This window comes from Triturus cristatus, chromosome 11 (genome assembly GCF_964204655.1).
Source record: "Triturus cristatus chromosome 11, aTriCri1.1, whole genome shotgun sequence".
Lineage (NCBI taxonomy): Eukaryota > Metazoa > Chordata > Amphibia > Caudata > Salamandridae > Triturus > Triturus cristatus.
In genome coordinates, this window is record NC_140594.1 from 531,836,312 (window position 1) to 531,850,338 (window position 14,027).

General features: G+C 49.7%; 1 protein-coding gene across 2 annotated transcripts in view; it reads left to right on the forward strand.

Annotated features, from left to right (window-relative positions):
• Window positions 1-14,027, forward strand: part of ADD2 (adducin 2) — a 349,565-nt gene that overhangs the window by 193,705 nt on the left and 141,833 nt on the right. For both annotated transcript variants that reach the window (XM_085633439.1, XM_085633440.1), the window contains exon 9: window positions 8,036-8,212. In XM_085633439.1, the coding sequence (XP_085489565.1) occupies window positions 8,036-8,212 (177 nt within the window). The remainder of the gene's footprint in view (window positions 1-8,035; window positions 8,213-14,027) is intronic.

Below are 14,027 nucleotides of genomic sequence, written 5' to 3' on the forward strand. Positions count from 1 at the left end.
AGGAGAACCCCACGATCTGTACCTCTAACCTATAGGCCTGATCGTCCCACCCGCCTGAGAACCAATCATGAATCACCAGAAGCCGAGTTGCAAGATTGTACAAATAAAGGTTGGTCATGCTCAGGCCTCCGTCATATGAGGGAATCCGGCAACGGTCCAGAGGAACTTTGTCGCAAACTTGTCCATATCCCGCAACCAGGAGCGGGTGAAGGAGCAAGGCGTGTTCCGCAGCATGTATAGGAACTTAGGGAGTATCATCATCTTGTAGAGTGCTATCCTCCCCAATGGGTTCAGCGGGAGCGACTGCCACCTCACCAGGTCCGATCTGGTCCTATTAACCACAGGAGCCACTTTGAGGGCCCAGCAGAGCTGCGGAAGAAGGGTGATCCAGATCCCCAAATATTTAAAGGAGAGTCTCCGGAGGGGAATATCAGACTGACAATCGAAACGGGTGCAACGGGACCAGGACAGATTTTTTGGGGTTCAGGTGAAGACCGGATGCCTGACCGAAACGGCGAAGAATCTGGCGAACACGAGGGCCCGAAACAGCCGGATCTGAGATATAAAGAAGGACGTCTTCCGCGTACAGGGCGATCTTATCAGGGACCATACCCGGCCAATCCCACCCACGGAGAACAGGGTCCGATCGGACCAGAAGGGCCAGAGGCTCCATCGCCAGGGTGAAGAGGAGGGGCGAGAGCGGGCAGCCCTGCCGCGTTCCCCGCCCTATGGAAAACGTGTGAGAGAGAGCTCCGTTCACCAACACTCGGGCTCGCGGCGCCACGTACAGGACACGGACCATGGCACAAAACTGGGGACCGAAACCCATGCGCTCCAAGACTTCTCCGACATAGACCCACCCCACCGAGTCAAAGGCCTTTTCAAAGTTGACCAGTAGAAGAGCCAGATATGGAGATAGGCGCTCCCGGTGGGCCAGAGCCAGATGTAGGCGCCGCAAGCAGTGCCTAGTCCCCCGAGCCGGCATAAATCCACACTGGTCCGGGTGGACCAGTGAGACAAGATGCGGGCGAAGCCGTTGCGCCAGGATGGTAGCGTATATCTTAAGTTCGGTATTAATGAGAGATATCAGCCGGTAATCCAAGCAAGATTGTGATGGGGGTTGTGTTTTGGGAAGGACTACTATCGTGGCCGTGTCCGTTTCCGGCGGGAACGGGCCCTTCCCCACCACTTCAGCATAGAGATCCAGAAGCCTCGGGGCGAGGGTTTCACGGTAATGGGCGTAATATTCCTGCGGGAAGCCGTCCAGCCATGGGTCTTCCCGGATGCCAAGTGACTGATCGTTTCACCGATTTCCTGCAGCGTGATGGGCAGGTCTAAAGTCTCACCAGCCTCCCGTCCCAACCGCCCAAAACCGACCACGCTCGCCCCCATCATCTCCGCAAAAGAGATCCCCGGTGCCCGAGCCCGGTACAGTTGGTAATAATAATCTGCAAAGGTCTGTGCCACTGCCACGGAGACTGTATGAGTCACGCCAGTGGAGTCCACAATGACAGGAATAATCCGGTTTGCCCGAGGGTAAGTAGCCAGCCGATGGAGGAGCATACCGTTCTTGTCTCCCCACCCGTACACCCGGGCCACCGAGGAGCGCCAAAGAGTCTTAGCCGCCTCCACAGATTGCATACGTATCTCCTCCCTCAGAAAGGCCAGCCGTCGAGCCCGCGCGGTGTCACCCAACGCCTCCTGGTCCCGTTCAAGTTCCAAGGCCTGTGCTTCGCAAGCCGTGAGTCGCTGGAGCTGTGCCCGGCGTTGCTGTTGCATGTGCCCCCTGGCGGCCCCCCTAATAGTCGCCTTGCCGGCCTCCCAGAGGATGACCGAGGAGGAAACAGAGCCAACATTATGAAGATAATAATTGGTAATCTCGTCTCCCACTGTCTTCCGGAATTCATTGTCCTGAAGGAACCAGGCATTCAGGCGCCACATCGGGCGGGCGGAGAAAGGAGGCGGGCCGAGAGCAATAAGCATCGATGAATGGTCCGAAAGGCCCCTTGGAAGAATGCGGGTGTCCTGAACACCCGCACAATCCGTAGACGGGACAAAAAATAAGTCGATCCGGGCGTGCGAATGATGCGCCGCTGAGGTGTGAGTGTACTGTCGAGCATGTGGATGCCAAACCCTCCAGACGTCGCACAGGCCCTGGGCTTCAGCCCAACTCGACAACTGCTTCACGCGAGCGGCTCTGGCGAGGGAGATCGGGCCCGTCGAGTCCATACGGGGCGTGTAGACGGCATTGAAGTCCCCGCCTAGAACGAGCGAGCCCGCCGGAGGCGTGGGCAACAAATCTGCGGCGTAGGAAAGGGCAGCTTGCAACAGGGCCGGCTTCGCGTACAGGGACAGCAAGGTGAGTGGTCGCCCCTCGAGAGTGCCACAAACTGCAACAGCCATACCCTGGGGATCTAAGTGCACCTGGGCCAGTACAAAGGGAAGAGACCGTCTGATCAGGATAGCCACCCCCCGGGAGCCCCTAGCAAAGCCTGAGTGCAAAACCCTATCATACCCGTAGCGGGCGAGAAAGGAACATTTGTTACCGAGAAGATGGGTCTCCTGAAGGAGAAGCACATCGATCCCCAGACGTTGTGCATATTTGAGGACTGCCATGCGTTTGAAACGGTCCAAAAGACCATTTACGTTCCAGGATAGTATGCGCATAGCGGCCCTGGGAATGGGTGTGCCAGCCATAACTATAGTCGGGGGCAGGCCTGGCAAGAGTTCTCGTCTTCCGGAGTTGAGGGGATGCATCCCTCAGTCCGCAGGGAACTTCACAAGCTAAGGGGAGCAAGCCCGGAGCAGGGAGCAGAATACAACGCCACCCCTGCGTGAGGTGTGAACGGCCGCCACTGTAAGAAACACATCCCTTGTGAGGAGCGGGTGACCCCGGAGTCGATCGCAAGGAGGGCTGGGGTGCGCGCAGAAAAGGGCCCCCCGTTGGGCACGACACCCACACCAGAACTGAAGGGGTCGCAGGCGCATGGCCTCCCCGGAGGGAGAGACATCGGGAGAGCGGACAGGAGACCAGGTCAACAGTGTCGTGATGCCATAGAACAACAACAGCGAGGAAATCATCCCCCACCAACAAAATCCCCCCTAGGAGGAAGAAACAAACCCAAACCAACCCCATCCCCCCACCCCCCACCCTATACTTCGAAAACAGAAGCATCTGTCGCCCTAACGGTATATAACAACAACCAAGCTAAAACGCTCGGGCTTGAGCACATAGTGGACCCCTCAGTAGAGCGGAACAAGACAAATTCTCCTGCCCCGGCCGAGAGCTGCGATTATAGTGGAACACTGAAGCGCAGCCCCTCGCATCGTCAGCCTGGTAAAGCAGACCCCCCCCCCCCACAGATCCACATGCAGTAAAAAGGATATCAAATGACTGGACAGCGGGAAAGATCCGTGAGGTCCGTTTGTGTGTCCGGCTGGCCTACAGAGCCCGTCCGCGGGGGGGGACTCATTGTGCCGTCCAGTATCAGCGGGAGTTGTAGGTGCAGCCGAAGAGGCAGATGAGTCCCCAGACACCTGGCGCGGCCGGCTCATTGATTGTGTGACTACCGCCTCTCCTTCTGCACGCCTTTGGGGCTGCGTGCGTCTCCATCGATGGGTTCTTGATGGCCGGGGCGCTTCCTGTCCCCGATGCCCAGCCGCCGGTGATCCCTGTCCGGATCGGTGCAGAGAACGCTCCTCTGTCAGCCAGGTCCAGGCTGCTCTCGGCGTGTCAAAAAATATTGTTTTGTTTTGAAAAGTGACCCGGAGGCGGGCCGGGAACTGAAGCTGGTACTGGAGGCCCATAGCCCGCATCTTCTGCTTCACCTCCATGTAGGATCGCCTTTGCTCTTGGACCTCCCGGGTATAGTCCGGGAAGATCATTATAGTGTGATTTTGGTATGTGAGAGTCCCTTTGCGCCTGGCCTCACGTAGAATAGCGTCCCTGTCTCTGAAGTTGAGGATCTTTAAGATGAAAGGATGGGGGGGCGCTCCCGGAGGCCTGGGAGCCAGCGAGCGGTGGGCCCTCTCCACTACAAACCAGGTTGACAGGCTGTCTGCCGGCATCCAGGACTTAAGCCAGCGTTCCAGGAAATCATCCGCACGGCCCGATTGAGCCCCCTCCGGAAATCCCACCAGGCGGAGGTTACTACGCCAGGCTCGGTTTTCAGCATCTTCGGCCCGGCGGTGCAGTTCCTTAGATTGGGTGGTCAGTTCTCGCACTTGGTCCTGTAACTGATGGATGTCGGCTTCGGCCGTCGAGATTCTTGATTCGGTTTCGGTGATGCGGGCGGTGGCGTTACGCAGGTCCTGCCGGAGAAGGGCAACATCGACCTTGACCTCCCCAACCATACCCTCCAGGAAGGAGCGGGATTCGTTGATGGCCTGCAAAATGGCTGCAAGATCCGTGTTGGGGGCCGAAGCCGCCTCCCCGGTCGGGCCCGCCCCCCTCTCGGAGGTTGTGAACTGGTCCATCCTGGTTTGGGTGGCTGCGGGTGTCGGTTTGGGAGCCCTGTCCTTACCCATGATGTCCGCACCACAGTCAACGGTGGATGTCAAAGCCAGACAGTGAGCAACGTGGGTACCCTCTGGAAACCCCACAGGGACCGGAGAGGCGAACGACAGGGGGGAGGGGGCGCGGCCGGGGCACCCCGTCCGGGAGGCCAAAGTCAACAGGCACCGTCAGATCACGGCCCCGTGCGCCGCCCTATGAGGCAGCCGAGTGTCCCTCAAGGCCTACCACCGACTTGTATCCGCAGACCCGTGGCCAACCGGTACCCAGGGTGGCGAGGGTCTCTCACGGCAGCTGCAGCTGAATTCTCCTTCCCCGAACACCGTCCAGTGCGGCGCGCACGGCGGCGACACCGAAGCCACTGCCCATGTCCGCCCCATGGTCCCCGGGGCACAGATGTTTACAGGCGCCCCCGCAGGGCTGGGTAGGCACGTAGTCCCCCAATCGGCTCTGACCCCGGGCGGCCCGACCAGGAACGGCAACACCTCTCCAAAGGCTTACCAGTTCAGGTGGCACGGGGCAGAACCACTGTCCAGCCACCCATGGCCGTCCGCCTCGCCGCCTCCCACCGCACAGCACAGCCAAGGCTAGATCCACGCTGCCACCAGCGAAGTCACAGAACCCGGGCACTCCGTACATACGTCAAAGCACATCAAGGTGGTCCCCGGTACACAGGCAGGAAGGACCGCCCCCACTCCAGGCGCCTCGTGGTGGATCTCCAACCACTGATGTCAGCACTCAGCCCAGGCCGCGGGCGCAAAAATCAGGTCGCCCCCCCCAGGACCTTAATGCCTTCACAGCCGACAGCGTAAGTCCTGTAGCCAAGGGGGGGGGGGGGGCCCGATCAGCAAAGGCGGATGCCCGCTCCGCACCCGGCCCGAAGGGGGGGCCCCCACCACTCTCCAGCCACCTCAACAGCCAAGGCAGCCCCAGTTGCACCACGCCTCACTCAGTGCCGCACCCACCGTCCGCCGACAACCACAGCTCGGCTCCCCGGGGCTCGCTCCGCACCCCCGCACTCACCGCCGGCAGTCCGTTGGCAGGAACATCTCTCCTCTCATGGGGGGGGGGGGGCGGCAGCAGCAGTCAAAGCGCCTCCGCGAGACCTCAGATGTCCCAGCAAGACCGGGCCTAGATACCTCGAGGGGGCCGCGGGCTCAATTAGCAGCCCGCCCGGTTCCCGGCACCAGGATCGCCACCTCCCAGCCGCCGGCCTGCCTCCAAGCCGCAGATCTCCGCTCGGGCCGGGCCGAATCCTTCCAATTTCGGACCCTGAGCCGTGTGGCAGGTCAGTGTTCAGTTGCGCCCAAGAAGAGTCGGCCAGGGCAGCTTGTCAAGGATCGGTGAAGGATTTGCGGGGTCAGGCATCCGGAGCCTCACCGCGGAGAGGCCATGTTGGACCGACGCCACCTAGCGCTCTCGTTCCCTTGAGATTAAGAATATTTTGTGGACTATAAAGATTTTTTTTTTTACAGAATTTATTTTCTGAAAGGAATTTTCCTTGTTACAGTTAGCACTTTTAAGGATTTAAAATATTTATACCAAATGTAAGATTTGCTAACTACAGATTTTTTTCTATAAATGCCACGTTGCGAGAATATCATTTGAACAATTACATATTTCCTTTTTGGTAGCTGAATGGATATTTGTTTCTTTTGCTCTTAATATGTGCAGTCTCCACACATATTACCAGTTATTTAATTTATTGTAAATTCAATAGTAAAATGGAAATTTGAAAACATTGATTCGAACACAAAATGTACTATTTACATAACCTTATTGGTGTATGCCTCTTTTCTAGCCCCACAAATACATATTCTCTTACGTTGAGGTAAAATCTGCGTGGCCTAGAGAGGAAATTTATTAAACTGTTTTCATTCTTGTTTTCTAACATAAAAAAAATTGTGATGTACTGAAGTAGGTGCTTACACACAAAAACATTTAGTATATAGTGGACATATTAGCAAAATAATGTATGTACAATAGTGTTTTTATTCTTTTCAGACACTATTTTGCTTATGTATTTTTTTAAATAATAACTTAGAAGGGATGTGATCTCAACTTTTTTTATTTAAGACATGGGACATACTCCTAATTGAGGCTTGTCTTTCAACTGATATTTCAGAAGTAAGTCTACGTGCCTGAGGGGAAAAAAGTTAGTGCAACACTCATAGTCAGATGGTGGTATATTAAACATACCTTACTCCTTTGGTGCGGCATTTCAGTATTCTGCTTGATCATTAGTCAAAACACCTTTGAATTGATTGCTACATTCAGCTAAAGGTAAAGCAAAATGTAATTGGAATGCCAATAGCCATGAACTGGAGATGGTATGTTATTAATCTACAGTGGATTACAGGTCTACCACAGGATGGTGTTCAGTACTATTTCAAACATATTATGCAGAATGTACTAGTGGGAGATTGGCATCCGAGGTAATTCAATTCAATACTGAACTGCCCTAAATCGGATTTTTCAGTCTTCCAAGCTATCCTTGATGTATCCTGCAGCAGAATAAGAATCGCCCTGTGAATCTCATTGGATACCATTGAAGGCTTAACATGCAGAAGTATTTTAGAATTCATAAAATGGTACTTCCTTACAAGCAGTCAGGCTAAAAATAAACTAGATAGTGAAGTGATATTTTGCTCTGCTTGATGATAACATAATTCATCCATCTTCCTATCCATCATCTTTGCTAGCTTTAATAATGATTTCAGAGATAAGGAGATTATTCTTTCCCTTTTTTCTGTGACAGTCATCAGTTTCCAAGATAATATTTGCAGTTAACCCCATGGTGCCTAAATATAATCATTTTAAAAATTATTCTCAGTTAGCTATTCTGAAACGAGCAAAAGATGAGTATTACGTAATTGTTCTGGAAATTCTCTGGAGAGTTACCTTGCTGATATTTTATCTTTTGTAAATAGCATTTTATGAAGTTTTGATTGGATAACTTCACATTTTGGCTGCATAAGAGTGTAAGCAGCTCATCTCAAAGAAACACTGGCTGTGCATACTTTGTGGCTTTTCATTCCAAACTGAAGTGAATCACCTTTTTTGATTGCATCTAGCTTTAAAACGTAAGAAATGGATCTTTCAAACCTTCTGAAGGGATTTGAATGATAGATAACAATCCTTACCAAATGTGTTGTTTGGCCTTTGTATAGTTGGGTAGTTCAACAGAGAAATGAACGTGTTATGAATAAGGTCTACATTTTATTTAATTTGCTACTGCTATTCTATCGAAATTTGTGTGTTTGATATTTTCTGGAAGAGCAACATTTAGAGCTTACCTGAAAAACAATAGAATTTGGGGGCACCTTTGTTGCTAATCAGTGATAGTTCTTTAGAGATGTTCTCTTCAGTAAATACCGTCTCAAAAATATTGTGCAGTAGTTTAATGTGCATTGTGCTTTGGGAGAGTTTATAATGTATTGTATAGAAAATTTATAAAACGAGAACCAGAACTCATAAACTTTAGTGGAAATATAGTATTTTAAACTACTGGTCTCATTGCAGGTTTATGCTTTACCCAGTGCTGGAGGGGTCCAGAACCTGATTGTTCTAAATCGTGAGAAAACCAGGCCTCATGAAGTTGGATCAGTCCGATGGGCAGGAAGCACATTTGGACCAATGCAGAAAAGTAGACTGGGAGAGTATGAGTTTGAGGCTCTCATGAGAATGCTGGACAACTTGGTAAGTTTCAGATTGTTAGACATGACATTTTTTATTTTAACACTGATTTATGCTGTTCCAAGTGTCAGTATGGTACTCAACAGACTCCAATTTTTTTTATTGAAGCTCTGCTTCTTAAACAGTTGCATAATACACCATTACAAACAATACAGATATGGGGTATAATCCAGCGTTAGTGGACAGAAGGAACAGTACAGTTTCAATCAACAATTAATTCTCATTATCTGACGCCGGTCACACTAGGTGTAGACACCCTCTATGTCAACCCTCCCCCCGATCCTGCTCCCTTAAGTTCTGTATGTCTCCCACCGGATTCAGATCTTTTCCCATTTTTTGGGACACCCTCTGCTCTGGTAAACTACTTTCTCAGCTCACCGACACAAAACTAGATCTTGTTTCCAGTCTCTGATCTTTGGGAGATCAGCAGCTGCCCATGTCCTAGCGATGTTCCTTTTTGCCACTCCCGATGCTAACATTAGCCAGGCCTTGGTGTGTTTTGGCCATGTTGTTTCCCCACTATTATGTCATTATCCGGGCCACTCCAATCCAATAATTCTGAAATTTGGGGCATGCCCAGAGAATGTGGAAAAAGGTGCCCACCTCACCCCAGCCCCTGGCGCATTGGCCAGATTCACATCAGCCCATTCTATGTTGGCGTGTCCGCGAGGTGTATGACCTATGGAGGATTCGGAGTTGGATCAGTCTGAACCGTGCTCATATAGCAATTTCTCTAGGGCTCTTTATGGCCTCAGCTCAGTTATCATCCTCCAGTAGACTCACGTCTGTCCCCCACACCTTCGTCAGGTGACCCAAAGGATCCTGCAAGTTGTTCATTATCTTCCAGTATGGTTTGGGTGGCAATTTTCACTGTGGATCCATTGAAGGCCATCTAAATGACAACTAGTAGATCTATTTCTGGGCTGTCAGCTTTTCATTGCCTGTCTTGCTTTATCTTTTAACTGTACTGTTTGAATTCAGTTGGCCACATTTACTTGTATGGAATATATCCACCTAGGACAGAAGTTCATGTTCTATAGAGCATACTACCTAGATGCCCATGTCATATACTACGTATGGGTTCATTTTACCATAAGGTCATTAGGTGTAAGAAAAACATTTTCTCTCAATCATTCGCTGCAAAGATGCAAGGAGCCTGGAACCCCTATACAGTTTCCAAGCAAAAGTCCCACCATCTGGTGAAACACTGGCAAACCAGCAAAACCCCGCTGACAGAGCAGCCCACAAAACAACCCTCAGCAACTGGCACCAGCACATCAAAGAAGCCAAGAAAGCAGCCATCAACACCTGCATGGACTCCGCGGCTAACCACACAAAGTAACTCTTCAAAATAGTCCAAGAATTCTCAAACCCGACAACCATAAAGAACAACATCCACCGCACCCAAGAAATCTGTGAGACCCTCTCAGACTACTTCCACAGCAAGATCAACCACATCTACAACAATTTCAACATCCAGCCCGCCACCCTCATCCCGGATGACCTCAACCAACCAGCGAACATCAGCCAAACCATCCCCACCTGGTCACCGCTCACCTCCCTCACCACCTCAGCCATCATGCCTTCCATCCACTCCATTGTGCCCACCAACCCCTGCCCCCACCACCTCTACAACCTTGCAACAAACTCTATCAGCATGCCACTCACCAGCATCCTCAACACCTTCATCTCCACAGTAACCTTCCAGAACAGATGGAAACAAGCAGGCATTAAACCACTAATAAAGAAAGCCTCCGTTGACCCAACGATCTCAAAAACTATTGTCCAATCTCCCTGTTTCCCCTACCCAGCCAAGGTACTTGGGAAAGTCATCAACCAGCAGCTCACCAAATTCCTGGAACAAAACCACCTAATGGAAACCTCTCAATCAGGATTCTGTGCCATCCACTGCACTGAGATAGTTTCAATATACAGGATGGTTCAACAACTTTTTTTTCCAAATTTGATCTTTATTCATTAGTCATCTTGTACCTATGCAAAGCAATTATAGATTCAGAGTTCTGTGGTCAGTTCGAATCACAAAAGAAGTGCATGCATGGCAGTAACTTAATCCATCTTCACACAACTTTCAAACCTTACCATTTCCTGTTTCATTATTCATTTTCGTGTGGTAAATGTTCATGAAACATACATACAATCTACCTGTTTTCCCCATCTGAATGTTTGAAGCTTAACTCCCCTCATGCACTGTCAAATGGGACCGTCTTTAATAGTAAGTAAGTATATTTTATTTTGTAATTGGTAATGAATACCATTTTGCAAGATAAAAGTACACAAAAAAATGCACACGTGCTAAAAATGCAAAAACTATAAAAGTGTTAATCACTTTACTTTCTCATTCGTTTTTTTTTATAAATCTATTTATTAACATACATCGGCATCTTACCTTCAATACAGAGGAAGTAGCAAAATCTTGCATCATGGAGACAATAGGTGAGAACAATAATAGTAACACATCATAAGGAAAATCTATTGGGAGGGGGGGATCATCATAATTGACATTACAAGGCGGTTGGCATATATCCCCACGGTAGGAGTTCCACAAGCCCCATATGAGAGTCCATTTTTTAGGACAGACCCTAGCCAAATATACTGTCTTTTCCATGTGCATGCACCAGTCAAGATCTTTTTTCCAGGCCACCACTGTGTGTGTGTGGGTGGGATGCTCCCCATAACTGTGCGATATTCCTTTTGGCGAGCATTAGACCCAGAGTGACCCATTGCGTCAGAGAAGCATTCAAATCTGTCAGCTCCCAAACATTCAGGAGGCACCTACGGGCTTCAGGGTGGAGAAGTGTGGTCAGTACTGCATTAAGAGTGTCATGTATTTTCCACCAGTAGGGACGAATAAGATCACACTCCCAAATAATGTGCATAAATGTCCCCACTTGGCCGCATCCCCTTCTGCACTTCCCCTCGTCAGCTCTCCCCATCTGCACCAGCCGGGGTCCTGTCATGAATGCCATATGAAGGATTATGAGTTGTACCAGTCTAAGTCGCGCTGAAATAGCAACGACTCTTGGAGAGTATATTGCTTCCTGCCATTCTTCGTCATCCATCTCGATACCATCCCCCGTCCATCTTTCTTACAATACTTGGAGAGGGTTTGCCATATTGTTTATCAGTTTTCTATATATCAGGGAGATAGCTTATTCGGGAAGGTGACCATCTAGTACCTTGTCTTCCAGTGGGGAAGATTCGGGAAGGGTGATACCCTGCGGCAGAAGGGATCGCAATGTGTGTCGGGTCTGCGTATAGCAAAAGTGTTCTGTGTCAGCAAGATCAAATTGCTGTTGCAGGGTGGTGAAAGATTTAACATCCGATTTATCCCAAAGGTCTTTGATATGCAAAATTCCAATAAGGTCCCATTTGTCAAACCCTTTTGATTTCCATAGGATACACAGCTGCTCTGAGTCCCACAGTGGAGTTGCTAGTGTCATCTGGCGATGAATGAATGAAAGGACATTTATAGAGCGCATGGCTACCCGGAAGTGTCCCAGCGCTATGGATATGATCAAGGACCAGGAGGCAAGTTAAGGAAATAGCAGAGTCTTTAGTTTTTTACGAAAGGCCAGGTGATTAGTAGTTGTCCGAAGAGGGAGTGGGAGAGAATTCCAAAGCTTGGAGGCATTGTAAGAAAACAGCCACCTCCTCTTCTAATCCTTTGTATTCTGGGAATTTTTACCAGATGGAGATGGTCGGATCTTAATTCCCTAGTAGCTTTGTAGCGACTGATAAGGGATGAGTTGATGGGAGCGCCTATCCCAAGTAATGTTTTGTGCACAATGCACAAAGATTTGAATTTAATGCGGTCCCGCACGGGGAGCCAATGAAGGGATTGAATTGAGGGCTTGGCTGATTGTCTGAATGAGGAGCCTGTAAGTATTCTTGCTGCGCAGTTCTGAACTAATTGAAGGTTGGAAATAGCAGATGCCGGGGAGCCCAGATAGAGAGCATTTCCATAGTCCAGTCTTGAAAGAATAAGGGACTGCACCATGACTTTTTTTGCTGAGGGGGGCAGGATGGGGAGAACCTTGCGAGCCATTCTCAGCATTCCAAAACAAGTGGGTGCAGTTTTCCTGGCCTGAACTCTAACACTCAGGTCCTTGTCCAGCCAAATGCCCAGGCTCTTGATCTCGGTTTTCGGGGAGGGAGGAAGACCCATAGTGGAGGGCCACATGAGGTGTGGCTGGAAGCAGTGCGGATTTCCTAGTACCATCATCTCAGTTTTTCCCGCATTGAGTTTAAGCTGGGATAGATCCATCCATTTCGAGATTTCATTCAGGCAAGAATGAAGGTTATTAGCGTGAGGATCAAGAAGATTGAGGGCAACCACTAGTTGAGTATCATCCGCATAAGTCACTATGCGGATTCCTGAGGGGGCTACGATGTCAGCCATGGGGGACATATAAATATTGAAAAGAGTCGGGCTAAGCGACGAGCCCCGGGGAACCCCGTTGGGCAAAGGCATCGGATGGGAAAGAGTGTTTTCCTCAAAGACCTGGAAAGATCTTCCTTCGAGGAAGGAGCGAAGCCATTGTAGGGCTATTCCCGTAACACCAATTTTCTTTAAGCGCTGGATAAGGGTTACATGGTTTACGGTATCAAATGCCGCGCTTAGGTCTAGGAGGATAATCGCAGAGGATCCTCCTACATCGAGGATTTTCCTGCATTCTTCAGTGACTGCTGGCAGGGCAGTCTCTGTGCTCTGATGAGGGCGGAATCCCATTTGTGAAGGGTGGAGGAGATAATTTGACTCAAGAAAATCGGAAAGGATAAGGTTGACAAATTTTTCAGTTATTTTGCTAATAGCAGGGAGAAGGGATATGGGTCGGTAATTGCCTAAGTCGGTGGGGTCAAGGCTAGGTTTCTTCGGAAGGGCTCTGACCATAGCATTTTTCCAATTCGGGGGAACCACTCCAGAGCTGAGTGAGGTATTGATCAGTTGTAGCATGACGGGGGCTAGGGTATCTATTGCCTGTTTCATAATATTCAGAGGGGCTGGGTCCTTGGGAGAGCCACTCTTTATGGAAGCTAAAAGGGTTAAAAGCTGTTCCCGCGAAAGGACTCAAGAGAGGGCACGGTGTTAGAAAAGGGGCACTTGCTAGGCGTGTCTTGCATTTCTGGGTCCATATCCTTCTGTGGAAGGGATTCAACGATGGCTTTGACCTTGTCATGGAAGAATTGTGCCAATTTATTGCACCGTTGTCCAGTGGGGTCTGAGATAGTCCGTTGTCCCGGCAGTTTAAGAAGTTTATTAATTATGGCAAAGGTTTCCCTTGATGAGTTCTGAGCTTTAAGAATCCTGTCTTCGTAATAAGAGGACTGTGCTTTTTTGATCTCAGCTTTATACTTGTGAATCGTTGATCTGTATTCAGTCTTATTTGACGGGAGGAAATCTTTCCTCCACTGTCTTTCCTTAATTTTACATTGTTGTTTAAGGATTCGAAGGTTGGGCGTGAACCAGGGAGAGTTATGCGAACCTTCCGTTTTTTTGAGTTTAGTTTTAGGGAGGACTAAGTCCAGTGATTGGTCTATCCAAGCATGAAAGACGTTGTTTGTCGTGGTTGGACATGGATTAAATTTAGGTCTGGTTTGTTCGAGCGCTTGGATCCATTCCTCTAAGGGAAATTTGGACCAGCGCCGACCTAGTTTCCAGGAGGAGAATAAAGGAGTTTTATTGTTTTGTAGAGACCAAGTAAAGTCAATCAGCGAGTGATCTGTCCAAGGAAGAGGCAAAGGATCTGACCCCTGAAGGTTTTCTAGACTGGAGAAGACCTGATCTAAAAGGTGGCCT